The sequence below is a fragment of the Anopheles coustani genome, chromosome 3, assembly GCF_943734705.1.
Source record: "Anopheles coustani chromosome 3, idAnoCousDA_361_x.2, whole genome shotgun sequence".
NCBI lineage: Eukaryota > Metazoa > Arthropoda > Insecta > Diptera > Culicidae > Anopheles > Anopheles coustani.
In genome coordinates, this window is record NC_071288.1 from 10,852,462 (window position 1) to 10,879,336 (window position 26,875).

A 26,875-nucleotide genomic window follows, 5' to 3' on the forward strand; every position below is an offset into this window, starting at 1 on the left:
ATGAGAAACACCACCTCAGTCCCCTGTTTGTGGGAATCAATTCGTTGGTGTTTTCAAGGATATTTTGTGTTTTTGGGAAATAAAACTCGGTACTATTTGGAGAGTTATATTAGAGTGGGTTAAGATACGACTTGGTTTGGTTTCTACCATTTTGAAATTCAATTAATACTGTACCAGAAATTCCTCTCGTCCGGCACAATGGTGTGTTCCCTTAGGGCAATAAGGGATCAATTGTAGTAATACAGAATTGTTCGATTATTTTAACCCATTTTGCAAGGAAATTAATTCGTTCTTCAGGCAACGCGCACGAATAATCCGTCGCAACCGGTTTCGGCAAAAGTCCTGACCAAACCTCACCGTTTACCAAGCCATTAAACGTTGGCAAACGTTAAAGTTCTCATAAGAATTTCTTTTTTCCCACGCTCAACGACCACGAACGGGCATTAGTTTCCCACGCCGAGGGGAATTTTCCCAACATCGGACAATACACACGGGATCAAAATGGACAGGGATATTCATCCACGTGCCACAGAAGGAACGCGTGGGAAGTGGAACACAGCTGAATGAACGTTTGGTCCGGAATGGGATATTTTGAGAGGGATTTTTTTAAATCTTCAGTTTAATTGTAAATCGTATGTTTGATTACTGAGCAATTAATGTTTTTTACGAAAAATTAGAGTTCTAATTTTCATATTAAGTCAACTAAAATCGATTATAACTGATTTTGAGTGATATTATTTTAACGCAAAACCAAAAACGTAAGCTACGGCTGCAAACTATATGTTTCACACGTTTTAGAAAAACATGAAAAATGTTTTCATTATTTTCGGTACGGTATCCGTAAGAAATATGCACAATTTGGTGTTGTATAGATAATTCAAAAAAAATATTACATTTCTAGTACAATCAGCGAGTTTGGAAACGAAGGAAAAGTGAACTGAAAACATAAAATGGCAGCTACGCGGAGAGAATGTGATGGATATAGCAGGGCTTTGGTTGTGCTGCCCGATCAACGTGGGAATTATTGTGCCCTCTTGCTCCGACCAGTGACTCTCACAATTAGCCCATCCCGCTCCGATAGCATGGGAGATATTTTGATCAACCGTCATTTTAACCGCGTCGCCACGATGGTCCACTTGCTCAGCAAGTTCATCGGAAGGAATGTATGAATGTGCGGTTGTGGTTCATTCATTGCCACGGTTAGATGCGCTGCTCTCGGTCTGTCTACCGTGGTGCCCCTATCCAGCCGCAGCCCGTCCTGCTCGCGTGGCAGTTGAATGAAGACGACGGGTTGCTGCGATGCTCGGAACGAGCCGCGCGGTAGTGTTGTGTTGTGTCGACTCGACAGCGCACCTTTCTAGCCGCACCGCACCGTGCGAACTGTCCGGCGTATCGCGTGTTTCTGTACAGAGAAAGACGGTCGGTATCGGGGTTTTTTTTCCTCCCGTGCAATGGGTAGTGCGTGGTACAAGTGATTGGCTTGATTGATAAGCAAAATTCAAACCAAGCAATTCGTGCAAAGAAACAGTGTGCTGTGATGTGTTAAGAATAATGCCACAAGGCATAAAGAATGAAAGAAGGAAAAATAGAAACCTATGTTATGTGCTGGCTATCACGAGCCTGCAGTGCGACAGAAGGAGAAAGTTAGGGCAAGCGAGATGAAGCGAACAACAGCCTACGGTGTACCCACACTTTCAAAACAATCCGTGTACGTACGATATAATCCTGGTGTTAGATCAAGAATCGGCGGTCGAGGGAAATAAAAAGATACCAAAACGGTACGAGAGTTGCTGCTAAAAACTGCAGAGTTTGTGCATGCTAAAGAAAATTTAGCTACCCTAAGCTCTTGCGTTACGCGATTTAATGCTGACCATTGAATAATCCCAAAGAATAATGCTGACGATTAAAGGCAGACTGGAGATACCAGGATGGACAAGAATGACTGCTTGCAGAAGAACATGAAGCCGCAGCGAAGCAGTGACGTCGTAGCAAGAATTTAAGTGAGAGCGAAAAAGACGGCACCATGCGCTTGAAAGCAGCGGCCTATGGCGGCAGAGGGAGCGAAAAGGGCGAACACCAAATTCGTGTATCGTAGCAACGGCGAACCGGTTCGTCTCTTTCGGCGGTGGTTTGCTCGCGGTTGGGGCTCGCGGGGTCTTTTTTCCCTCCGCCGGACTCTCCTGTATGGCGGCGGCGATGATGATGATGGCGTTCTCAACATTCCCGGCGTAATTTTAATTCCCAACTATCGCACCGGATGTGGGGAGCCCTTTGTCGCAGCCACCAGGACACCCGGGAATTGATGAAAATGGCATGGAGTGGAACGGGAGGGTCCTGCCGAAGTTTCAATCGAATCGGAAAATGGATCCGGTCTACAATGAATTGGCATTTTCCGAACATTCGCCAAGGTGGCATTTTTCTGTGACAATGAAGCGGGTGTTTCGTTTTCTTTTCACCCACACCACTCTGATGGTGTGATTTAAAGTGATAGGCAGGTATTTATCAATCAAGTGCACTTTCGCACTTTTGCACTTGGCATGACACCTGTCAAAACTTCCGAATAATCTTCACCAAATCGGAGGCAGATATTCGTGGCATTTCCTTCAATGGAACTGAATGAATAACAGTTTATTCGATAGACTGATGATGGCTTGCCACGATTTTTTAAACTATGGGTTGTTCTTGGGACGTTTGTTTTTTATTTGTTTAACAAAAGTGTAGTTCAAGGTTCGCACATGATGAAAAACACGGGCAGCTTGTAAATAGTACAGAGACCAACAAGTGCCAGCGCGCATGCTTCGTTCGGAAAATGAAAATGAGCGGTGATGTTTTTGCTGGCGCTGGAGCTTGTCCAAAAAGAACAATGTGCAAACGCAACGACAGAAAACGGCATTCAGTGTCACCGATGGTAATCAACATCCTAGCATAACAACGGCCACCGTGAGGATGATGGCCACGACGACGTGATGGCGCCCGGGAAAACGGTTTAAAATCCTGCCCTAGCGTATGTCTATTGCATAGTACCGGGTATGCGAATAAGTGGCCGTGTGTGTAGGGTAAGCAGTGGCCAGAGAGAACGGAATGAAACGAAACCGCCCTATGAAGGGATGAAAGTTCGGTGCAACGGCGGAAGTGGACGATGATGTCGTCGCCATCTCGTCGTTGACAGGTGTTTTTTGCGTTTTCGTGAAAATACGTACGCCCCATTAGGCGTACATATCGGCCATCGGTATCCAAAACCCGTGCAATTGCGTTGTACCGTGAGGGTTTTTTTTTTCTACGTGTAGAACGAAATCAGCAGGAGCCTTTCCAAACAGTAGTGAAAATTCGAGCCCGCGGGGCCCAACATGTGTGAGTGTACCGTCCGGAATATCCGGCCTTGCTTGTATGCGTGCCGTTGGGGAACTTGAGTTGCAGCGAAATGGTGCTACAGCGATGATGGTCTACCGTCACAGCAGCACCAGCATCAACAGCAACTTATGAAATGAATGGAATAGAATGCCGAAAATAGCGATTTAAATTGTGTTTTTACATTTCTACCGAAAATTCAATCATGCAAAACAGCACTAGCTACCGTGTCTATTACGCAGTGTGTACGTTCAATATGTGTGCTTGTGTTCCTCTAAGCAATTTCCCTTTTTAATGTTCTTTACAGCTTGCCACAGTTACCCTCAACCGTCTGTATTCGGTTCCAGCCGGAAAATAGTATCCCTTTTTGCTGCGACTCGAGTGCAATGTAGTGAAGACGCCGGTACATTTGTGTTGTACAGTAACTACCCAATTCCGGAACGTAACGAAAAGTGCAACAGCTTCTCAGCAACTAGTGTAAATTTCGTATACTGTACTAGTGTTTATTTTACCCTATCAATGTGTTTGTATGCCTGTAATTGGTTTTAACAATGTGTATTTTAAAGTTCGCTATTTTCTCTAAAACGATGCTGTGTGCGAAATTATCTGATACGAGTTAAGTGCAGTAACGGTCCGATATTCAAGCAGAACGATAAAGAAAAACTTCGCATGGCCGTACACTTTATTTCGTGGGCTCTGAAGACGAAATCTTACCATTTTCTTCACGCTGCTATGTCAGCCGCAATCGGCAATCAACTCGTCGTGGTCGTCGACGGTGGTGGTATTAATAATTGCCACCAGTAATCATCTTCCATCCGGGAACCACACGTCGGTACGGTGACAACTGGCAACATCTCACATCTGGCCGGTCGTCATAGCAACCGCCGGTGGATGGCACCCACTCGTAGTTTGCCCCTACCTCCGGTACCCAGTGCAGTGTTGAGCGAAAGGGATCGTTAAATTACCTAAATTGACCGAGCCGCCTACGGTGTTTTGTTTACGGTAAGCATTAGCCTATGTTTCTCCTGCGCATATGCGGCATAGCATAGCATTGGGGTGGAATTATGGCCGAAGGCGGGACCCCCACGTAGAAATGTGCAGAAATGCAAGTACATAGACCATTGATATACATTCTCTGCTGTGTCCTAGTGTGCCATCCTATGCCAAGGATGGAAATGATTATATACTACAAAGCTTTGAAGTTTAATCAAATCTTTGATCGGAGACTCGGGGGACTCCATGTTCGAGAGTTTCATTTACAGTAATATAGTAAAATCCAAAGTCTCAAGATTTGACGAAATCCTTCCAGACCCGAAAGGCGCAAATTATTCCCTACCTTGTAAGCTTTATAATTATAGGTCTCGCGTTAGATGGTGAATATAAATTTTCCATTTGTTTGATTCTTTCTATTTAGGAATTGGCTGCTTCCAGCACTCCGGATGATTATTGTATGAGCATTTTACAACCAGCCAACGATTTCCCAACCCGATAGTACCCGATACCCACATCGAAACTGCGAAGCTGTCATCGCGGTTGCGTGTTGAACGAGTTGGAACCACCACATATGCAACTATTTTTCGTGTAGCGGCAAGGACGTGCGGCACCATCCCACATCGGCAAGGCTCTTGTGCATGTGCCTTCGTGTGGGAGGAGAAGCTCGTGGAAGGGGTTGTCACGTAGCCTTCTTATGGTTTAGCCTATCTTCCGGTGAGCAAAAAAGGGAAAGCTCTGGTAGTGATGCATCTGGAAAGAGGCACTACCCTGTAACGTCCTCGACGAGGCATGTAGTGACGGATGATGAGTTTGGTGCGCAACGTAATGGAGGTAATGTTGGGACAGAAGAACACAACGGTGTCAATACTCACGGGTTTAACGTTAACTTACGGAAAATCGTGCTAAGCCACCGACAGAATAGGAGCAAGAACACAACATAAGGGTCATGGCATGATGCACACGAACCCACTGGAGTGCCTAGGACAGATACAGCCGATCGATTGCACCTCACACGGTTTCACGAACGTTGGACGGCAGCATACAGGAGGAAAGTTCATGTTTATCAGCAGCTACATTGTTGCACGGCGCAACGGAACCGGCTCGCTGGCGAACGGCGTGTTATGGGAGAAAATAAGATAAATGGTTGTGGAATGAGACACGCACACACACGCACACACACATATATACTCAGCTAAAGCAAACTCCCAAATGTCTCGCATCCAAAGGAAGGCATCGATAAAATGACCGAAAATACACTGCAAGGAGTCTAGTAGCCTGAAAAACGCGAGAGAGAAATCTGAGACTACCGACAAAAGCACACGGGCGATTGCAAGCGAAAGTGGCTTGCAAAGTCGGTTACTACGATCGAGTCGACCGACACAGCGGAGCAGAAACCAGGCAACGCGTTACCTTACATGATGCTGGAGCGTTATGATTCTACTACGTAACGCAGATATTAGTACTTGGAACGTTCCATCGCGCAGGGCGTGATAATTAGTCATTTATCGGTGGCGAAATGAGGTCGCTTGACGGAGGCAGTTGGATCCTCGTTGAGCAATCTGGTCGACAAATGTCGACTGCTGGTATTATCCTTGTCGCAGGAAAAGTCACAAAGTGAAACCCATTCAACATTGCTCCCGAATTCCAGCGTACTGTCTTCTCTTGCATAAAGACCGTCTTCGGTCATGCCTTTCTATGCGAGGGTTTACTAAAACATTTGATACTCATACGTGGATAGTCAGTCGTTTCGCGCTGGGTTTGGGGGAATCTAAACCAGCGTCGCAAGGAGTGTACCTCAATTCCGCTGGCTCGTGTTAGAATCGGCCTAGACTCGCGCATATTTTAGCCGGCAGTAGGTTGCGGTTTGGTGGGCGTGCTGCGACATGTACGTTATCAATCCGGCTCCCGGACCGCAGGACCTACAGACGACAGCCAGTAGTTACGCGTCCGCCGCAGTTGCCGGCGTTACCCACCGTACGGAAAGCCCCGTAGAGTCACTGGAGAAGCAGCAGCAGCAGGAGCAGCAAAAGCGCAAAGAACTCCTCAGCCAAATACTGACAAAATGCTCGGTCGATATGTCGGAGGAGGTGGCCAACTTTAGCAGCCCCGGTGAAAAAGAATCATCTCGTACAGTAGCAGCAACCGACAGCGGAACCGATCAATCGTCAACGGCACCGACGGTGCCAACGGAAGGTTCTCCGTTACGTTCGGAGGTGGATGAAAGTGTAAGGAATGGACCGCTCGAGGCCACTGCCAACGGTGACGCTGAAAATGCCGCCCGAGGCACCCCGTCACCTGCTTCGCTGAGGGCAGCGGTATCGCCTGACCGATCACCCGCACGGTCAACCGCCAGCTCCTCCAACACGTCCCTGTCGCCAACGTCGTTGGCCGAAACGACGAAAGCATCGCACCCTCTGTCCGACGCGGGCGAACAACCACTTTCGGCGAAACCAACCCCGGTGTCCAATTTCGCCAGTGTCGTACATCCGAAGGAACGTGCCCTCAAGTCGATCGCAGCGGCGGCCGCAGCTGCAGCGGCCGCGGCAGCAGCGTCGAGCGCCGCTTCTCCAACCACCGAACGCCATCACAGTTCCACGAACGGGGCGGACGGAGCGATAGCACCGGCTGGAAAGGTGAAACCACCGGTGGTTACCGGTGGCCGGGCGTTACTGAATGGCGCAAACTGTATCTCACCGGGAAACATTACCGGCGCTGGCGCGGCGGTGCACGGTGGCAGGCTACAGTTCTTCAAAGGTAGGTGGTTCAAATGTCACTCCCAATTGCTGAGAATCAAGCGCATATCATTTGTGGGTATTTTATCTATTTTATGCGCAATTTATCTGTTTGAAATCGTATTCTCGTTGATGGAATCCTCAGTTCCAATTGCACACACCTTGTACGGACGATGCAGTGAATGAAAGATTCAATTATCTGTAAGTCCCTAGGGCTTGTGCTTAGTCTGTGAACATAAGTTTACCGATCATCATGAACAGATTGTAATAACTTTCAAAGCCAAATTTTCAAGCGGCTTATGTACATAAAGGTAAAGCGAAGGCACACTAGAGAAATGTTCCTGCTCTAGTCTCAATTCACAAGGCTTAAATGTAATGAATACAAACTTGGATAACATTTACCAAATTCTTTTATTTTACTCAATACTCTCAATACTTGACCTCTAAAATGGCTGCAGTTTGAATACGCTGTCCCGCGGCAACATCAATCTGCCGTGCATATTGGGTACATCACCTGCTGCGAACATGATTCGTATCTTCCCGCCCCTGAAGTTGGAAGCCATTTGACAGTTCTGATCACTGTTGATCGTGGTAATTGATTTGTTGGCGCACACACCTTGCCGTGAGTGATTAGCACATCGGTGTTTGGAATGTGGTTGTGTTTCCATTCCATTGGCCATTTTCCAATCACCTGTCGTTACCGTTGATTGACTTCTTTCGCATTTTGCATAGACGAGCGAAAAAGTAGCACCGTGATAGAGGCAAGGTGTGAACATGAATTTTTGAGTAAAGGATTAAATCGTCCAATAACCTGGCAGGGGTTATCATACAATCAAAAGTAAAAATGCCTGATGGATTTCGAAAAAAAGTCTCGTGGGAAGCATTGTGGTAGGTTATTCAGCATGGAGTGCCAACAGTGTGGTATTATATGGAGAATCCTATCGGACATCCATTGTCACATTGAATTCGTTTGGCGAGGTCACCATACTCAGGCCATCGCGGTTTTATCGGGGCGCAAGCACCTCCTGGCGTGTTTCTCAGGGAAACAAAGAGCGGGAATGATTACACTCGGCAAATCTTGACCATTCCGGTGCAGTGTGGGTGCGGTTATATCTTCTTCTTATTCGACCGAACCCGCCAATGTCCGGATGATGGAGGCTACCTAACAACTGCAGGCCCTCGGGAGTATCACGGATACAGCATTCAACCAAACGGCGGGGGTCCTTATCGTCGCGGGACAATTATCATTCCATCGGTCGTTCCCGCGACCGCGGCCGTCTGGCCGATTCATAACCGTGCGCCGCACGATTACGCTCTCTGCCACACCTCCGTACGCCTGCGCGATAAGGGCGTTCCCCGGCACACGGTACGACCCGACCCGACCTACACCAGTCCATCGGGGTTCGAGCTCCGGTGGAGGCTGGTGTAAGCCGCCACCGATAAGCCACCCTTGTGGTCGTCGTCGTCGTCGTCCGGCTGAAGCGGCCTCCGGGATGGGAGCCTCCTCGGCGGTGGCAGCACCGGCTAACGTCCACGTTCTTATCGCTTCGCGCGCCGATTAGTTGACGGTGGTGGCGCACGGTTCGCGTCACCAGCATGACTTTCGTTCGTTTTGGGGCGATTTATTTTTGGGAAGTCTTTTTGTGTGCCTCGTCTTTTTGGAGCATTCCTTAGCCGCCTCAAGATTTACGGCCGTGTGACGACAATTGGGGCGCAGCGTTCGTACCTCCCTTGGTTTGGTGGCTTTCAGCGGTTACCGTTTGTTTGTTGTTTCTTATTGTTTACTGCCCGGCCTATCGTGCCGATTGGCCTATCATTCATTCGTACTTTTTTCCCGAGTGAAAGGAAATGGCCATTCGGTACGGTTTCTTGTTCCCCCTCGGGTCATCCGATGTTACGTGCGGCTGGCGCTGGGAGGTACTGTATACTATATGTTTCTTCATTGACGTAAAATCTCCTGACTGCGGATGCGCAAAAGCTGCTGGACAAAATCGTAATCTTTACTCACTGTGGTTGCGAGTGGGAAGTATGATTTTTATTTTACGTTTTCGAGCAATATTTTGCTACTAAAGAATTAAATATACTAATTTTTTTTAAGAGTGTTATGTTAACCAAGCTTCTTGTTTGTTGTTGACCAAAATGAATCAAACGTTAAACATCGTTGTATGGTGAAAAATTGTTGTCACATTACATGTTAACTCTATTTCAAACCGAAATTATTTCTAGCAGATGTTACAATTCGTCAGTTGTTGTGCAGTTTTGTTAGTGTTCTAATAAAATCTGTAAGAAAATTTATCGTCAGAATATTGTCTACCCGTTTTAGGCATCATAGTGCAATGGAAGCAAATGTGTTGGGGTCAATGATTGGGGATCCGAAAAAAAAATGGTAGGCAGAAGCACCGCATCGTCCTATGGTGGCTTGACTATCAAACAAAAAGACAAATGTAAAAAATAACACATTGTACCACTAAGGCACATTAGTAGATGCGACCATCCTGCGATTGTGTCGCGTGGCCTCAAGTTATGCGCAGGATTGATAAGTTTGTGGCTTTGCGACAAATGTCGCAACTCCAGCATGTGAGAACGTAGCTCGAAAAGGCAGCAAATCCGCTCGACGTAAACCTTCCGTGTCTTTCCCTTCTGAAACTTCTGGTTTCCCCTCGATGGCCGCTGTAGCGAAGTCAACCCCGCGACTTTGCTCACTCAATCCATTTGATTCACTTATAACAACGCGTAGGCGGTGGTGTCGGAACAATGTACACTTATTTCGTCGTTTAATTCGTTTGTCTCGGGCTTGTCTTTTCGCTGGTGTAGGAGCATTCGCGGGGAGAATGTGCCGTGAATGGCAGACAGGTTTAAGGAGTGTAGCGTGTGAGGTAGGTTTAACAATGGCGTCGGCAATGGAATGTGAAGCGCTACATTAATTTAAATCCCGGCGAGTCGGTTTCTACAGCGTTTGGGTGGCTCGAGTCTTGGGTTTTGACTAAGCCAACTTCGTTCGTGGTGCAAAATAATCTCAGACTCGATTTTTGGATAAAGAACGAAATGAAAGAAATTTTGTTTGGAAACTTATCAACGTATGCGCTTAAAAACATGAGTTGGCACTAATCAGGCCAGGTCCAAGTATTATGAAAATCTACGCATTAGGTTTGCAGTGCGTTATCGCAGGGGGTTAACATTTACGTAGGTTATGTATGATTAATTTGAGAGCATCCTTTTTTTTGTTAATAATTTGTGGAAAAATTTCTTGTGACTTGTGATAACCTTTTAACATGATAAAACTTGCAAGTGGCTTGAGTGAAGGTGACTGAAACATAAAATAATGTGACTTTTTGCCGGATCGGAATAAATTTCAAGCTTTTATCTCTCCTCCTCATCCAACCCCAAAACAATGCTATCTGTTTTTTTCCCCACGCAGTTCCTGCGGGTTTTCCTCCCCAAGAAGTCACTGCTCTCTGCGGCACCGGATCGTCCCCAATCTAAGTCCACCAATCTAAGCGGGCCAAGCAAGAAGAAAGAAAATCCAGAGGGGTCACCAACAGCCGGGTCACTTCTGCTGCTGCTTACTCCTTCGAACCGTATGGTTACGAAAAGCGCGTCCACGGGTCCGTATCGTGCGCACCGCCGAAGCGTAACGGTGGCGGAGGTGGCTCGCGTCTCCCCGAGGAAAAGTCTTCCGTTTTGATGGAAAAAGAGTTAAAAAAAAAATTAAAAAAAAACTTGACGATGCACCTTCGCGGGGAAATGCTGAAGAAGCTGCGGGGGTGGCAAGGAGCGTGAAACAATGGGAGACCGTGTCGGTGAATCGCGGCGGCTTCCTGGCTCGCGAGCAAGAACAATATACCATGGGAGAATATTAGTATGCGTGAGAGAATTGAAATAACGATCACCTTTCCCCGCGGGTTCCGGGCTCCTTCGACAGCTGGCCTCCGACCACCCCACCCTCAATCTTTCCATGAAGTTCGGACCCCCCGATAAATGGGCCGCGAGAAAACAACCCGCCATGTTGAACCCCTCCAGCGCGAAAAGATAATGTTGTTGGTTGGTGGTGTTTTCATTCTTTCTTCGTCGAATGAAATTAAGTAAAACACTTCTATTCGCTAACTTGTTGAAGATTCCATAATGTGCCTTCCGGGTGGTGGAAGTGTTCGGGGCAGAGTTTGAATTTTCCAGCGTGCAGGAGACAATTGAATTGAGGCTTTCCGGTGAAGAAGGAAGCCCGAAGGAATATCGTTTTGTATGAGAGTTTCTTCTTGATCACCACTAGATTTTCATTCGTCGTTCTATTACCAAACTATAAGAAAATGTAGTAACGCCAGATCTCCAATTATTTCTTAAGTTGTTCATTAATGAGTTGTAATGTAAGATAGCTTGTTTGTAGCTCATTTTTTTTCCTTTTTTCCATAAAAACTTTAAGCATATATATTTTATATCATATTCCTCATTCATTTTCTGTTCAATTACGTGTTTTTCTTCTTATTGTCCTTCAACAAATCCTTCAATTTATAATGCCTTTGCTTGAAGTGGTAGATAAACGATGCTTCGGATCGCCGGACACATCATAATTAGTGTTGGGTCGTGTGCTACTGTGCTACCCAACACACACAGCACAGTAAAGTGTGACATCACACACGACACAGGAAAAAATTGTGGTACCACAGTAAAGTTTTACCAAATAATACAGTCATAACGTTATACCAATAATTTGTTTTAACCGTTCTTTGGTTCCTTGGTGTACCAATTCCATAACTACCATAGGATAGGAATAAATTTTCCAGTATTTCTAAGTTTGAACATCGTTCTTACATAATCCAAACATTATTATTTGTATAAAAAAACTGTCACCATACTAAAAAAGGCTACAATTGAAGCTCGATAGGCGCCAAAATACTTGAAATAAAAAGGACAAAAATTTAAAATTCTAAAAACTGGATTTTCGAATAGATCAGCTTTTAACAACTAATAATTTTTTATAAGGAACACCTTCCAAACATTGGTTTGCTTATGGATTATATATTAAGTTTAAGCTACAGCCCTCATCGAGCATGCATTATATCAAGCAAAATTATGCATCTTATTCGCGTTGTTCCTTAGAAACTGTGTACTAATTTTGTATTGTTCAATTCTGGGATACTTTTGCATCCTTTTGTGATTTTTTTACGCGTAGAGATACAACGAAAGTGGCATACCCTTTTTGAATCGAACATTTTGACCACACTGAACATTTTGAATCTAAAAGGTGTTGCTGAATAAATAGAGACGTTGTATGACTGTATGACACAAATGTGCTACCACAAATGCACAATACAGTAAATTGTGTGTGGTACCACAGTACGGCACATCGAAAAGTGTTACTTGACCCAACACTAATCATAATACTTGACGTGACTCCTTTCTTTCCTCTTTCTACCTTTTTATAAATCGATGCCAACACTTTGCATCCATCGATATGCGAAATATTTCTTCGAATCGGTCCGTTTAAAGGCACACGCTAAACAGACCTACCTGCCACACCGCAGGTGGGCCTTATCATTAGTGAAGACGTGCCAAATGGACGTGCGGTTTGTTTAGTGGTTCACGATTGTACGGAATGTTTCTTACGGGCGCCTCGCAGAAAGTCCCCGACTTCAGTGACGAAACACCGAGCGGTGAAAGTGACGGTAGCTGGCGCCGCCTGCGGGGCCACAACAGCGGCCAACTCAACTCCCCATGTCCTAATTGTGCAATTAAGCATAATCACCATGATTGGGAAAGCGGCTACGTTTAGCTTCGGTGGCTATTTATGTGTGGTTGTTAATGTATATGTGCTTGTGTGTGTGTGTGTGTGTGTGTTTCTTGTCTAATCGGCGAAACGTGCCACCCAGCACTACACTTTTTTCGCCAATTCTCACCCCTCCCTCCTCCACCCAAAAGAAAGGACAATCGTGACAATCGCCAAAGGGGTGGGGTGGGGGTGTATGTAAAGCCAGCAATAAAAATGGAAAGCATAATGGTTCGGCCATTTAATATGGCACCATTACTGGTAATTTAATTTAACAACATAATTAGCGCCAATCGAACCATCATCCACCGACAATTGAGCTTGTGTTCGCGCGCGGAGGTGTTGGGGTCAACTACACGGCACAGTACGGTTGTTTCTTCTTGTTTTTGTGTTGTTGTTGAAATCAAATGAAGAAAACCATTCGGTTGCGAATGCGATACGATTGATGATGGCCATAGGTGTGAAGCGAGTGAAATTGCTTCCATTGAAGATGTTTATTCAACAGTAAATGCATCAATTTGTGGCCGTTGCCATCGGTCAGATTTCGGCTTAATTTAATTGTTATTGGTGCATTAGATAATGCTGCCTTCAATGTCTTATGCCATTGATAATTAATCGTGAATCTGGTGTGTTTTTGTGAGGTTTTTAATTTTGGGGAAAAATTACACGAGGACCTCACCTTGTCTTGCACCGTATTTGAAGAATTTACACTTTCATTATCATGTTAGACTATCGATCGCGTGCTTTCGAACTTGCGTCGTGCATATTAAATGCCGTTTTAAAAACATGTTTTCCTCCTCATCATGTTGTTGTATTGTATAAACATTGACTTCATTAATTAATTTTTTTCTTTCCTAATTTTGTTGCTTTGGTCCTTTTCGTATGTTTTAATTTGTTTTTTTTTTCCTCACATGTGCCGGTTCATGTTGATAAACGTGGCGATAGGTTTGTGATTGTTTTTGTTCACTTTTCTTGTTGGTAGTTTTTTGTGTTGTTGTTTTTCGGACTCATTGTACACCTTTGTTTTTCCTTCATCGCGTCATGGGTTTCAGGTATGCGAATGCAAACATATCCAGCCATACACACTAGTTTGCGACACTTGTTTCTTCTGCAAACAATGCCATGTTGCTTATTGTGCGCCACGATCGTTTGACGCCAGAAGCGTGCAGGCAAGGGAAATAAAAACACCAATGCCTTCGGTCGGTAAGGAAACAGGGGGAAAAACCCCAAAACACTAACGGTGCCAATCAGCGGCCGCGCATAACGCGCGGCACGGCCAACGCGCGAAGAATCGGCCAAAGACGAAAGGAATGGAAAAATAAAATCCTCTGCGGGAGAAAAACAGAATTGCGCGTTGCCGAGGCGAGCGGTGGAAAATCGTTGCGGCTGGTAATGCTGGAAAATGTGGCTCTCGTTGTGGCGCTTGCCTTCCCCCCTCGCCGACCCCGTTTCCAACGGCCTCCTGCCATCGGTCTTTCTTGTGCTCCTGTTCGTTTTTCTTCACATTTGTTTTTTGTCCGTTCTCCTCTGCCACAGGCCACCGGGACGTGAAAATCGGTACCCTCACCTTCCGCGCGCGTATTCCTTCTGTTGCCTACCCTAATCCACGCTACCAAAGGTGGCTCAAACGACGAGACGGTGTGGTAGCGAGTTAATCGCGCCAAAAGAAAACAAAAAGGCTGTGTGGCTTTCCCGGTTCGCGCGTTGGGGGGCTGGAAAAGGTGGGGGGGCAAGATGGTTACAAGTTGCAGATGGAATGAAGCCGGAGAAAGAGCGAGTAAGGGGCAAGAGAAAGACAAGAAAAACATACACATACACACACACACACATACCCAACAACAACAACAACAACGGTGGTGGCAAACTGTTACGGCGATCGCGCGCGCGTGCGCGTCCAATCACTAATGTCCACAACCTGCGCCACTTCATCCACCACTGTGGGTCCCCTCCCACCCGTACCCTCGATAGTCATAAGATTCCCAGGCGGTACCTCTGGCCGCTTACCGTCTCTCCCTCTCGCCCCGGTTGGTTGGAGGGCAGGCAGGACCGCGTCGGGATTGGAATCTCCCCCAGCCTGACGCGCGTGTGAGGAAGCTCGAGACGATGGAGGTGAGGGTGCGTGTAAAGGGTAAGTGTCCGCACGCCCGTGTCTGCCAAGCGCGGGCAGGGAAAACCGCAGGGCGTTATGAGCAACTCCTGGCGGGGAAGAGAGAAATGCTCGGAAAAAAAATCAAAACTGGTGAAAAGCAAGAAGAGTAAACACATCCGCTTAAAGTAAAACCCCTCGAAGGAGGAGGGCGGGTCGCGCTGGGTGGTTGGAAAAAGGAAGGGAAAATGAAGCGAAGCAAAAGGAAACAGAACCAAGAAGCAAGTGGATTGAATGAAAAAGTAGTAAAAAGAAAAAAAAATGGGTGCACCACGTAGTAGTTGTGCTGCAGCCAGTGATGTATCGTATGGTAGAAAATCTACCAGTCGCGTTTTGTTCGCATCCTTTTGTACACATCTACCTCGCGGAATTTACATTTTGTTTCCGAAATCATCCTCCAATCATGCTAGGCATTCCGAGACGCTTTCAAACTAGAGTTGTGTAAATCTGATTCAGATTCATTAAGCACAACACTTTTTCAAATCCGTCTTTTTTTTATTTATTTTGAAATTTATTTTGGAATTTTATTTTATTAAAATTAATTTATTTCAACTAAATAACATTAAAACCAAGTCGTTTGTGTGCGGTTGGTGGCAATACCAACAGGTGTAATTGATAAATTTTCATACTACAGTACAGAAACAATCAAGTCCTAGTGATTATGTTGATCGTGATGGTAATATTTGTGACGGTAACAAAAACATTAGATTCCAAAAACAGTTTTCATTAGGTTGAACAAGAAAGCCGTAGTCACAATTCTTCTCCAGTGTTGTCCAACCTTTTCGACACTCAATTTGTTACTAGTTTTCTTTAAATATTTGTATTTTTGTTCGAAAAAATCTGGTAAAAACTACCATTTTCAAACGTTAATTTTTAATAGTAAAGAAACTTGTTTTAAGCATTTTTTTGTTTATTTAATTTAAAGAAAACCCCTTTTCTGCTTTCCTTGAACGTTAGTAGAAACTCCCAGTTCGGTACAACACTGGCCAGAAGATAAAGCCTCCAGAAACCCCTTTCCCCCACCGCTCTTCCCTACCTGTTTTTTTTTGGTTAATCACCGGCTCTCCGGCTCTATCCATGGTTATTTTTCCCTTCCGTTTTTTTGTTGTTGCTCGACGATGATGAGGAGATGAACGCGCTTCTTTGGCGCTTCTTTCTCCCCAATGGCCGCAATGGGAAGAGGAACAGCGGCAAGGAGAGAAAGAAAGAGTTAAGAGAATATGGGAAGAGGAGAAGGTTGGGGTGGGGAGTAGACGTTGGGGTAAGAAAGAAAGGCAAAGAGTAGAGGAGAAACGGAATTAGGGAGAAGAAATATGGGCAGCCTCATAAAGTAGACTTTGGTTATGTCGGTGGAGGGTCGGTAAAACCGGGGGGGGGGGGGGGGGGGTTTGGGGTAGTTTGGTTCGAGCGAAGGGGGTAGTGATAGAGCTGTAAAGAAAACCAGCAAAAAGAATAAGGAAAAAAATGAGTGTGTGTGTGAGAGAGAGAGATAGCGATCACCCGGGGAAATAGGACTGGAGCATTCGTTGGAATGAAAAGGCGATGGCGCGAAGATGGATATCCAACCGATGACAAGAGAAAGATAGTGGTATGTGTGTACGTGTGTGTGTACGTGTGCGGTTGAAGGATGATCAGAGGGTGGGGAGGGGGGGGGGGGTTGTTAGCTACCCCCAGGAGATGGAGGAGGAAGTAAGGAAGAAGGGGGGGTTAAGACGGTGAAATTGGGCTCGTGCTACATTCCACCGCCACCATCGCCACCTACCTACCTTAAACCAGCTCCCCTGCACGTTGCCACCCGGCTCACACCTCCTTCGTCTCCTCCCCATCCCCCCTCCCCATCTCCACCCCTCTAGCATGTTTCTTATGCTGTCATGCCCTCTCCATCGTACGCCCAATTCGCCGCCGTTTTCGCTCGCCTCCGAAGGCGGTGGCGTTGGGTTTCCTTTTCCTCCAACCTCCGTCCTTACCCCCTCCCCATCCGTTTGGGGCACGCGTTGCGAACCCTGCGCGGATCGTGGCGCACACCACAACACCGTCCCGCCTAAGCCACTGCGCGGGCACTTGGGCACGGGGTGGACAAATACAACATCGGTTTTGTGGCTCGTGCCAAACACATTGGAGATGGATGGACGGATTGCAAGCGCTATTGGTGGCCGGGTGCTGGTGGTGGAAGCGTTTGGTTTGAGAGAAGGGAAAGGGCTGCTGCGGCGATGATGGCGCGGCGATACAAGCGAGACACGATCGTTGCGGTGTGCGTTAAGCTGCTGCTCTCGTTTTCCACTTCGCTCGTTGCGCCCCCCCCCCCGCGATCTGGCGCGATCTTGTGGATGGTTGGAAATCGTTTTTTCTTCGCTTTGTTTTTCTCTCCCCCGTGTGTGTGTGTGGTTTTTTTTAGCTCCAACTTTTAATTTCTTCGCTTTCGAAGGCTCCGGGGCTGCAGCCACGCAAATCAAATGACACCTCAATGTGAAAGGGTGTCTACCCGGGGAGGGAGGGCCCTCGAGACGGACGAGAGATGAAATAGATGAGGCAACTACCTTTTGACTCCCGGTACCGGATCGAACCGACGTTTTGGGAGGCCTTCTCCTTCGGCCTTTGTTGCTCTCCTCCCGTTTTGGATGCATAAACCCCGCTCCACCAAGCCAACGCACCGGGGCCCCCTGATGAAAAGCACGTTGCGAGCCGTGAAAAATCGACCCCCTCCCCCTTCTTCGTCCTCCTCCCCGCACGATATTGGCGAACCGAGTGGGGGGACGGCTAATGTGCAGCGCGAAACGCAGCCGGTGTTAAATGTGTGATAATAACGACGATCGCCTTCTCGATCGGTGGCCGCCGCCTCCAGTGGGCCTCCATCCGAGACGAGAAGGGGCAAATTGGAATTGACCATTGGGTTTTTATTGCCGGCGATCGCGTGTCGTCGCAGTAAAACCGAGCTTTTAGCTCAACGCACACACCGATTAATGGGTTTCCACGCCCGGGTCCAGCTTTAAATGTGGTTACGAATGCGGATTGTGCTCCAATTGTGTTCGGGTGTGGTTGCTGGCCGCCAGTCACCACCGACGGCGGACCGTCAATTTCCTGGTACACATGGCGTGGCGTTATGCAGCATGTTCCAGCAACGATTACAACCTTCGCAGAGGTTACCCTGTCCTAGAGCGTGTTTTTATTTCCCCATCAGCTTCGCTCAAGTGTTTGTTTTTTAAACAAGAGTTATACTGCTAAACGTGTTCATAATTGTACATTGAATTATATATCGATATTATTTAGTATTTAAAGATGGGCGAAATAAGATAACTAATAAATAAGATCAAGAAAAATCTTGCTTGAGGAGGAAAATAAAGAAACCTACCTTGAAACAGGATAAAACAAATACATTAAAGCCAGTTTAAGCTATAGTAACTTTCACTGATATCTTAATTGCAAACATTTTTCGAACCTTCAAACCCCTGGACTCGTAAGCACGAATTACTTTTATTAACTTTTATTTAATTTTAACACCAAGTTATTACAACTTTTGGTTTTGATAAAATAATTGTTTGGAATTTGATTCACAAAGCAATTTTTAATGCTGTTATTCTTTAATAAACAGCGTTATGGTTTTCAAGGATCTTGTGATTGAAATCAAACTGAAACTGGTTGTTATTAAATCTTTTTCCTGTGAGGGTCAAATGCTAGGAGTAGCTTTTTCTTTGGCTCTCCCAAAGTTGTGTGTTATGAAGCGGGAAAAGCAATAGACAGAACAGGGCGAACTCTCCTTTTTTTGTTTTCCCAATCTCCAACCACCGGCCGAGAGTGAGTTGATGTGACGAGGGAGGAGGGAGGAAGGCGCTGGGGGTCGATGGGTGCAAGGTGGAATAGGTGAGCGAAACCGAAGACAACGACCGCCCGCCGTACCCTTCGATGCTGGCTGGCAACAGGTGTAGCAGCAGCAGCAGCAGCACCAGCAGCAACAACACGAAACACGGCAGGGAAAGAAACTACCACGACCTGCCCTTAGTGAAGGATGCTGCAGAGAGGGCAGGAAGAGGACGGGATGGTATGGGGTGGTAAGGGCGAGATGGTTCACTGGTGGCAAAGGGGTGGACAGGTGCGCTGGAGCTCGGGACGTAATCACACTCGTCATCGTGTGCAGTGCAAGAAAGGTGGGAAGGGAAGGTGCTACAGAGGGGCAAAAAAGTAAAACATAAAAGAAACATATAAAAATAGGTACATCAAATCGGGGAACAGTGAAATATAGCTGGGGGGGAAGGAGGGCAAGAACCCACCCTTAGCATGGGTCAGAAAAGAAATATTGTTTTCAAGTTCAGAAGGAAATGTAAAAAAAAAGAAAAACCAAAAGATAGAAGAAGAGAGATAGAAAAAAAACCTATCTCATAAAGATGGAAACAGAGGAAAATGAAGATGAAAACAACTGAAGGAAGCGCAGAAAAAAAACGCCATGATTGGGGCACGAGCGCAAAATGTTTCGGTTCGTAGAACACGATCAACCAAACACGGGCCGGGCGTGTGCACGGACCCTGTGGAAAGCTTCCCCACCATCCTCCCCAACCCGCCTCACCCTCTTGTCAGCCCAACCCTGGTGTTTGCCCTCATCAGGGCACAATTTTCCGTTTGTCTCGCTTCAGTTTCTCGTTCACTTCGCTACTCTAGACCCCTCCACGCGTCGTTTCGTTATGCTAAAGCCGCTAGGAAAAGTAATCTCTCCTGCTGCTGCTGGTGCTGTTGCTTTGGTCTTCCTGGTGCGATGTCGGGGAGCCTCTCCCGGAGCGGCCAGCGAAAGTAGGGCTGTGCCTCTGGTGGGTTGGGGGCAGTGGCCGGGTGCAAGCAAGCAAAAAAGTGACAGCATCACGAATAAATCACCGACCGTTGCTCAACACACCAGCCCTTGTTCAGGAAAAGCAGTATGGCAGTATGTCTCTTATGTTTTTGTTTTTCGCTTAACGGTCGTTTGTTTTGACTGTTTTGCGAACCTACTCCAAATCGGCTCGTAGTTTTATTCGAGCGCTCATAAAGTCGTTTCAGCATACAACTTCTTCGAGCTACTTCTATGATTTAATTAAAGCATCAACACAACAACTACCGCAGAACTTTCGTTGGCTAGCGATCAGAGTAGATTTGAATTTTTATGCATACGAAATTTATCTTTCGCAATCAAAAGCATCAATTAGTAACAGTTGAAGATAAGGTGGACATTGTTGATGAACCGATATTTAAACAATAAAGTAAATTTAATTATCGAAACGAATCATTGGAAGTTTCTACATGTTAGTTGTTTTTTATTCAGTTGTTTTAGTCATATCAGTTTGTTTCTTGATTTTAACTTCTGATAAATCATTTATCAATCGGTACAACTCCTCGATGTTACCAAGCAAATGGCTCATCATGTTTTATTTTACTGCCAACTACTTGTTTCGCTGAGCAGTTTTTTTATTTATGCTGAGCGTTAGTGCAATTTTCGGAATTTTTTTTGCGTATCTAACATAATTTAAACTATTCATTTACACAGTATGGTATTGGGTCGATCTGTGCTGAATATTTTTTCTTCCCCATATTGTTGATACTGTTTATGTGAAATTACAACAATTTTCTCGTTGCGGTAATTTTCTCCGAATGCACATGTTTTTCTCTTACAGAGTTTTCGTACCATCTTCTTACATTGAATTTCTTTCAGGCACTCTACAACTCGCCTGTTCATTTCCATGTTGACCCCTCGCCCTTCCCTTGTCGTATGTTGACACAGGCTTTCCCTCCTTCCATTCCTTGGCGTTTCCCTCCTCCCCCCTCCCGCAGGTCACGCTCTAGATAAATAATTATTTTTCTCCGCGCGTTTCGATAGCGCGCCACCGATTCTGCGTGCCGTAGTCATTTTCCTCGCCACCGTGTAAGTATGATGGTGCACTTATTACATCTCATCCCAACCCTCGGTTGCAGTGTTTTTTTTTCGTTGTTGCTGGAAAATACCCGACAGCAACAAGTCTTTAGTAGCCCTCGTCTGGTTGGTGTAGTGGCCTTTCCCGCAGCGATCGGCGCAACCTTTTGCGAAGACGTTTTGCTACACGGATTGGTTTGCTCCAGTTACTCGTACTTTTAGATTTTCCCGGTTCCTTGCCGTTCGTAACCCTCTATTACGAGGCCAGTAGTTATTATCAGGGGAAATTACCATCGATTGAGACACGCGCGCGCGATCTATCTTCCATTTAGCCATTCGCTTCACAACTTTCCTCTGGTTTTCGTCAACATAGGACTTCCGGGAAAATGGAGATGTGCCTTTGTGGGACCTCTGGTGGATTGCTGGTTCTCTCGGGTCATCTGCGCTTGAAAAACTCCCTTTCCGGAAGCACGGATCCCACTGTCCTACATGAGCATCGGGTTTTGTTTGTTTATTCGTTCGATTGAAATCGAACGGCTCACTGAACGGCAGAAGCACGCGGTTAGAAGGGCAGTCCCACAAGACCGGGCGCAAGGGCAACATCTTGGCGGAGGCTACCTCGGTCTTCACGTCAGCCTCGCCCCAGACACACAAACAAACACACACACACAGGACTGCCCCAACATGTTCACTGTTGGAGTGCAGTTCTCGCGTGCCGCGTAATTCGAGTGTACTTCGGTTGTTCCGGAAGGAGGAGGTCTGGCGATGCTCATTTAAATAAAAGTAAATAATTTATCTGCACCCCCCTGCGCGCACCCTCACCATGACCGATATGTTTCGTCCGACAGGTGAACGATCATTAGGGCACAAAGCATCGTTGAAAGTTTGCGGGTGTTTACGGAAGGGAAAGACATGAACCAGTAGTACAGTTGGCCGACGGGAGTGAAGATGTAGGTTGAATAAATGGTTGTGCTTCGCTATGGGTTCACTGGAAGGTTTCAGAATATTCCTCCAAGTATCGGTTTCGTTACAGCTTTACCTGTAAGGAATTGTCACGGTTCAAAACGAAACTAGTAATTTTCTTTACACTTTACGTAACTCACGTTGGTGGGAATTGTTTAGTGTTTCAACACAAGGAAGTTAGTTTATATTTTCTTAGAAGTAGTGTTTGGAAACCCATTTATTTGATCTTGCACAGATGATTACAAATCAAAGAGTTTATCCACCTACCAAAGAATGATAGAACTTCAGTGCACTTCGTGTCCAGCAAGTTTGAATGAAAATTCGCGTTCATATGCATTCTGGTTAACTGATCAGCAATGCGTTGAATAAAATCCATCTCGAATCCGGACGTCACGGTGTTCCCATTAAAAATCACCCCCAAAAACCAACAAGAAAGCACACAGGCGTACACGAAAATCGACGTAGTAGTAGATACTTTTTTGGCGTGGGGGTTTTTTGTATGGTTTTGTAAAACCCGTTGTTGGGTGCCATCCGGAGAGGAAGCATACAAGCAGGAGCATGGGAAGAAAAATAACACCCAGAAAAAGGACTTGAGCCGTGGTTAAAAAGGAGCAAACGACACACCACCAACAACCGTTCGCCGGAAAGGGGAACGACGGAACGAGCGGAACACAAAAATCTACCATCTGTCGCTCATCTCGTGTTTTTGTCGTGTGCCACTGGCCCCGGAAAGGATACGCAAAAGGAATGAAGAGGGAAGTGTGTGTTATGTTGTTGAAAGAGAGAAAGAAAAAGAAAGATTAAGTCTGACATAGCTGTACGATGACGATGATGATGATGCTTCGCGCATTGTGTGGGAGAAAGTGCGATGGCACTAGCAGGGAAAATCAAATGTGCAACAAGGATACAGATACCGTTGTTCGTAAGCCGGGAGGGATGCATAACTGATGAGAGGGAGTGACAGAGAGGGAAAAACTGAGAGAAGAAGGAAGGCCCCGGACCGGAAATGCCGGAAAACGTTCTAAAGGCTTCTTCTTCTTACTTCTAGCGTAGCCCTGTGTTTTTGTGTGTGTGTTTTATTTTTTGCTGATTTTTGTAATCTCGTAATTTCGAACGCTTTCCGGAAGCAGGACACGAAGCCCAATAGTTTCTCGTCCTCGGATCCCTTTTGGGGAAAATTCGTTGGTGCCTCACCTGAACCGAACGCCACAACCAGAACGGATGTAGGATACTTTTGCATTCCTTTTTAATGTGTGTGTGTGTGTGTGTGTGTATGTGTTTGACTATAAAATTCTTTCAACGATCGAATGTATGTGTGCCGGGTGAGTTTATGTTCGCCGAAGGGCATACAATTTGTATTTTCAGCATGTTTAAGAGGGGTGTTTTTCGTGCATCTGGCATGGGAATATATGGTATGGGAAATTCAAGCGAGAGTGAGACGGCAAGCATTATTCCACGGTACGTGCGAAGGAGATGGAAGACGGATCGGTGTGCGGGGCAGTGAATTTAAAAAGGGATGCTAACCAAACCAATGCCGATTTGGACGTGACAATTGCTCTAAAGAGTTTCGTCGACAACTTTTTCGCAAACATCGATCGACTTCAACGACTGTAGAGCGAAGGAAACATGTTATCATTTTTATAACAATAAAACAAGTTTGGCGGAAAAATGCTGAATCATGGTTCATTTTGAACTTTACGATTTGGGAAATGCGTAAAAAAAAAAAAATGTCAGGCCGATAGACCCGACCCCCCCGATGATAGTGCCGGGAAAGATTAGATAAACTGGAGGAGCAAATTTAAACAAAAAGAAAAAATGAAAAAAGGCAAAAGAGAGGCCTTTGCGCGCCGCTGATAAAAACCGCAACGCACTGTATCGCAACTGCACGGCGAGAAAGGCAGGTCGGGGTCGTCGTTCGTGTGGTGCTGGTGTTTGTGTGGTTGCGCGTAAAAGGGTGCAAGAGCGAGAGAGAGAGATAGAAAGGGAGGGGGGCGGGGAGAGAACGAACAGGCGCGTACCATTATTGTTTGCTTGCGTGGGCGTCATGGATTTCGTATTGCGCGTAGGGAAAAGGGCGTGATGATAAGAGTGGCGTCAGGAAGAAGGTGGCGGAGAGGCAGGGCTTTTGGCCAGAAGAAGGGACCGCAGCGAGGAGAGGAAGGGCGATATGGATTGTAGGGTTGAATTGCGCGAGGACGGGGCAGAATGTGGGTGTGTGCCGTAATGATTGTGACACGCGCCCGCGCGTTTGTGTGTTGCGCGGCCACGTACGTGCTTGGCGGTGCGTGGACAAGGGAAACCCTACATGGTGGAGGCGCCGGGAGGTGACGGGAATGTTGGTTTGTGCCTTGCGTTTGCCACTACCAGCGGTGGAAGGTGGGAGATAGCTGAAGGGTGCAATGGAAGGCACCAGACCGGCACGGTTGCGGGCACATCAAGGGTTGGGTGGAGGAATTGTGTGCCCCCGGGAGGGAAGCGTTTAGAAGAATAGTAGAGAGAAAGAGCCATTTCCATTGTGTGTGTGTGTGTCAGTGTGTATTACACAAGAGCTGTACAGATGGAACCTGAATATGCACGAAAGGGATGCCCTTTTCCAGCAAGAGCATGGGCACGCGATTCCCTATTGCACGCGTGTGTGTGTGTGTGTGTGTGTGTGTGTGAAGGGCGTCGGGAGTGGGTTGGAAAGTGTGGCCGGAGAAAGGGGGTGGTAAAATCATTGTTGATGTTTTCATTACTTACCCCCTTTCTTTCACCCGGGGACGCGTGCTCGTTTTATCGTCCTGTCCCACCCCACCGTCACCTTCCCACCCCCGTTCACCCACTGTCCTTCGTTCCAGTGCATCTGTGTTTTCCGTTAGGGGCCCCTCTTTCTTTCAGGTCATCGGATCTATTTGGGCGTTTAAGGCCCGTCACCATAGTGCATTTCACACCGCACCAAGACTGGCGCGCGACGAACACTTGGCCGTAGGGTGTCGTGTGTCACTGCGTTGTCTACTGAAGTGTCGAGCGCCATATGATCGTCATCCAACTCATGTCGGTTTTAGGTAGAAGGTACCTTCCGTAGAGAAAAATAATAACCAGAATGGTGAAGTCGTTCAAAAAAAAGAACAAAATTCCATATACACTGCTGGTACTGGAATAATTGGAATCGTTACAGTGCTGGCAGGACCAACAGCAAAACTAAGACAGTATGTAACAGTAGATCGAAATAATTAGGATGGTTTCGGATGGATTGGATTTGATTGACATTGAGGACACGGTTTTGGACTTTTCGAGGTGATTGTCTTTTGAGTACGAAATGTATTGCCGCATTAGAAAAATCCGGAATTGAAATCCCGATATGAGTTTTAAAACATTACTGCTCACTTATTTTTAGCAGAACAATTGTGTTTTGCGCTGTCAAGGATAGCACCAAACATGTTGTTGATAAATAATTTACAAACAATTTAAGTTTTACTGTAGAATAGCGTTTCCACAATCGATTTGTTTTAATCAATTCATTATTCTTTGATGTGATAACCTTATTTTCTAAACAGTTATACCCGTCTGTAAGATTCACCTCTGATTTAGGAGATTTCGCCAGAAAGATGCACGTGCAAAACCATCGCACGTCACTGTACCGTCGTTCAGCTAACAACTGGCGTAAATCCAACGCTACCGTTTCGCGTCTGGTTTGCCGGTGCGTTTCTGGAAATGGCTTCAAAATCCTGCCGAACGAAACAGAGAAAAGATAGGAAAAAAGGTAGAGAAAGTTCACCGAATGGCGTGCGCCGAGGAAACAACGGGACAGGGGTGGAGGGTGGGCAACTATGACAACAGCGTGGCAAATGGCGCCCGCTTCGCGGAGCGTACCACCAAGCGGCCAAGAGAAGTAAGCAGCGCAAGAGGACGGCGGTGGCGGCGCGAATGGCCTAAGCCAAACCCAAGCTGTGAGTGTGTGCTGCTGCGCGCAGAGTGCGCTCTGGTGGATGTGTAATAATGTGTGCGCGCTAGGCTCGTGCTCTTCCGGTCCGCTTTCCCCGCTTTCCGTCCTCCAAGGGGAAGGGAGCCGCGCACCGTCCTGCTGCTGCTGCAATACAGAAGGAAGGGCACGTGCGCGCCGCGCTAAAGGCCGCGCTTAGGCACGAGCCTCGTCTGCGTCGAAAGATGAAGTGTTGCAACCAATCCCTCTGTCCCTCTCTATTTCTTTCGCTTCACGGCGGGTTCGTGATCGTCGCGCGATCATGCTCGTGATGTGTAGCCGGAATGTCCCGGGGAAAAGGGGTGTGAATGAGAAGAGACGCTGCTCTGTTTCTCTCTCTCTCACTCCGCGAAGATGATGGCGAACGCGATCTTCTCGCGCGATTTGAACTGTCTTTCTGCGGCGGCTTCTGCTTTCTTCGGGATTTCTCTCTCTTTGTTTGCCAATGTCTTTAGCGTATTAGAGAAAGAAGGAGAGACAGAGACAGTCGGTATCGAATCCATTTGAGATGAGGATTGTTTTTTTTGTTGATCGTTACGCTGCTCTCGTGTGTTGATGATGATGATGATGACGATGATGAGTCTTTAGCAGCAAGCAGATGCTAGCTCCAGCTGGTGTGCTGTTGTAACATATCCTGCGCCTACTTTTCCCTAGCACCGCCTGCATTAAACTCCTCTACTTTGGCTGCACCACGTAAATGTTTTGTTTATAGATCACTTTACTTCTACAATTTAGTTGTGTTATCCTAACTTACGCTGAAGAAATTAAAAACTTTAGAGACGACTTCGATTTACATCATTGCCGAATGAAGTTTCACCTAAACGTCCAAGTACATTTAATCCTGCGCAATCTCATCGTTATACATCCGATAGTTACGCATTTTCCAACTTGTTCGACTCCGAAAATAGTCCATTGTAAAATAACAGCCATCTTGGCCATTCTAAGATTAATTATTTATATATTGTACAACCTAGTTATAAATTTTCTTTGTATGACAAATGTAATAAACTTCCAGAGAGTCTTCTTCTAAGTTTTCTCCCCCAAAACTTCAAACACAATTAGAAGCAAGTGTGTTATTTAGTACACGTATCGGTCCAAGTTG

General features: G+C 46.3%; 1 protein-coding gene and 1 long non-coding RNA gene across 2 annotated transcripts in view; both read left to right on the forward strand.

Annotated features, from left to right (window-relative positions):
• The first annotated feature begins 1,374 nt into the window (after positions 1–1,374).
• LOC131260510 (uncharacterized) lies at positions 1,375–5,903 on the forward strand. The gene is made up of 3 exons (XR_009178160.1): positions 1,375–1,778; positions 3,656–4,350; positions 4,763–5,903. It is a non-coding gene; the product is annotated as an uncharacterized LOC131260510 (long non-coding RNA).
• Positions 5,904–5,911: 8 nt separating this feature from the next.
• Positions 5,912–26,875, forward strand: part of LOC131260509 (protein hairless) — a 28,238-nt gene continuing 7,274 nt past the window's right edge. Inside the window, exon 1 of the mRNA XM_058262251.1 lies at positions 5,912–7,095. Coding sequence (XP_058118234.1) covers positions 6,225–7,095 — 871 coding nt within the window. The 5' untranslated portion in view covers positions 5,912–6,224. The remainder of the gene's footprint in view (positions 7,096–26,875) is intronic.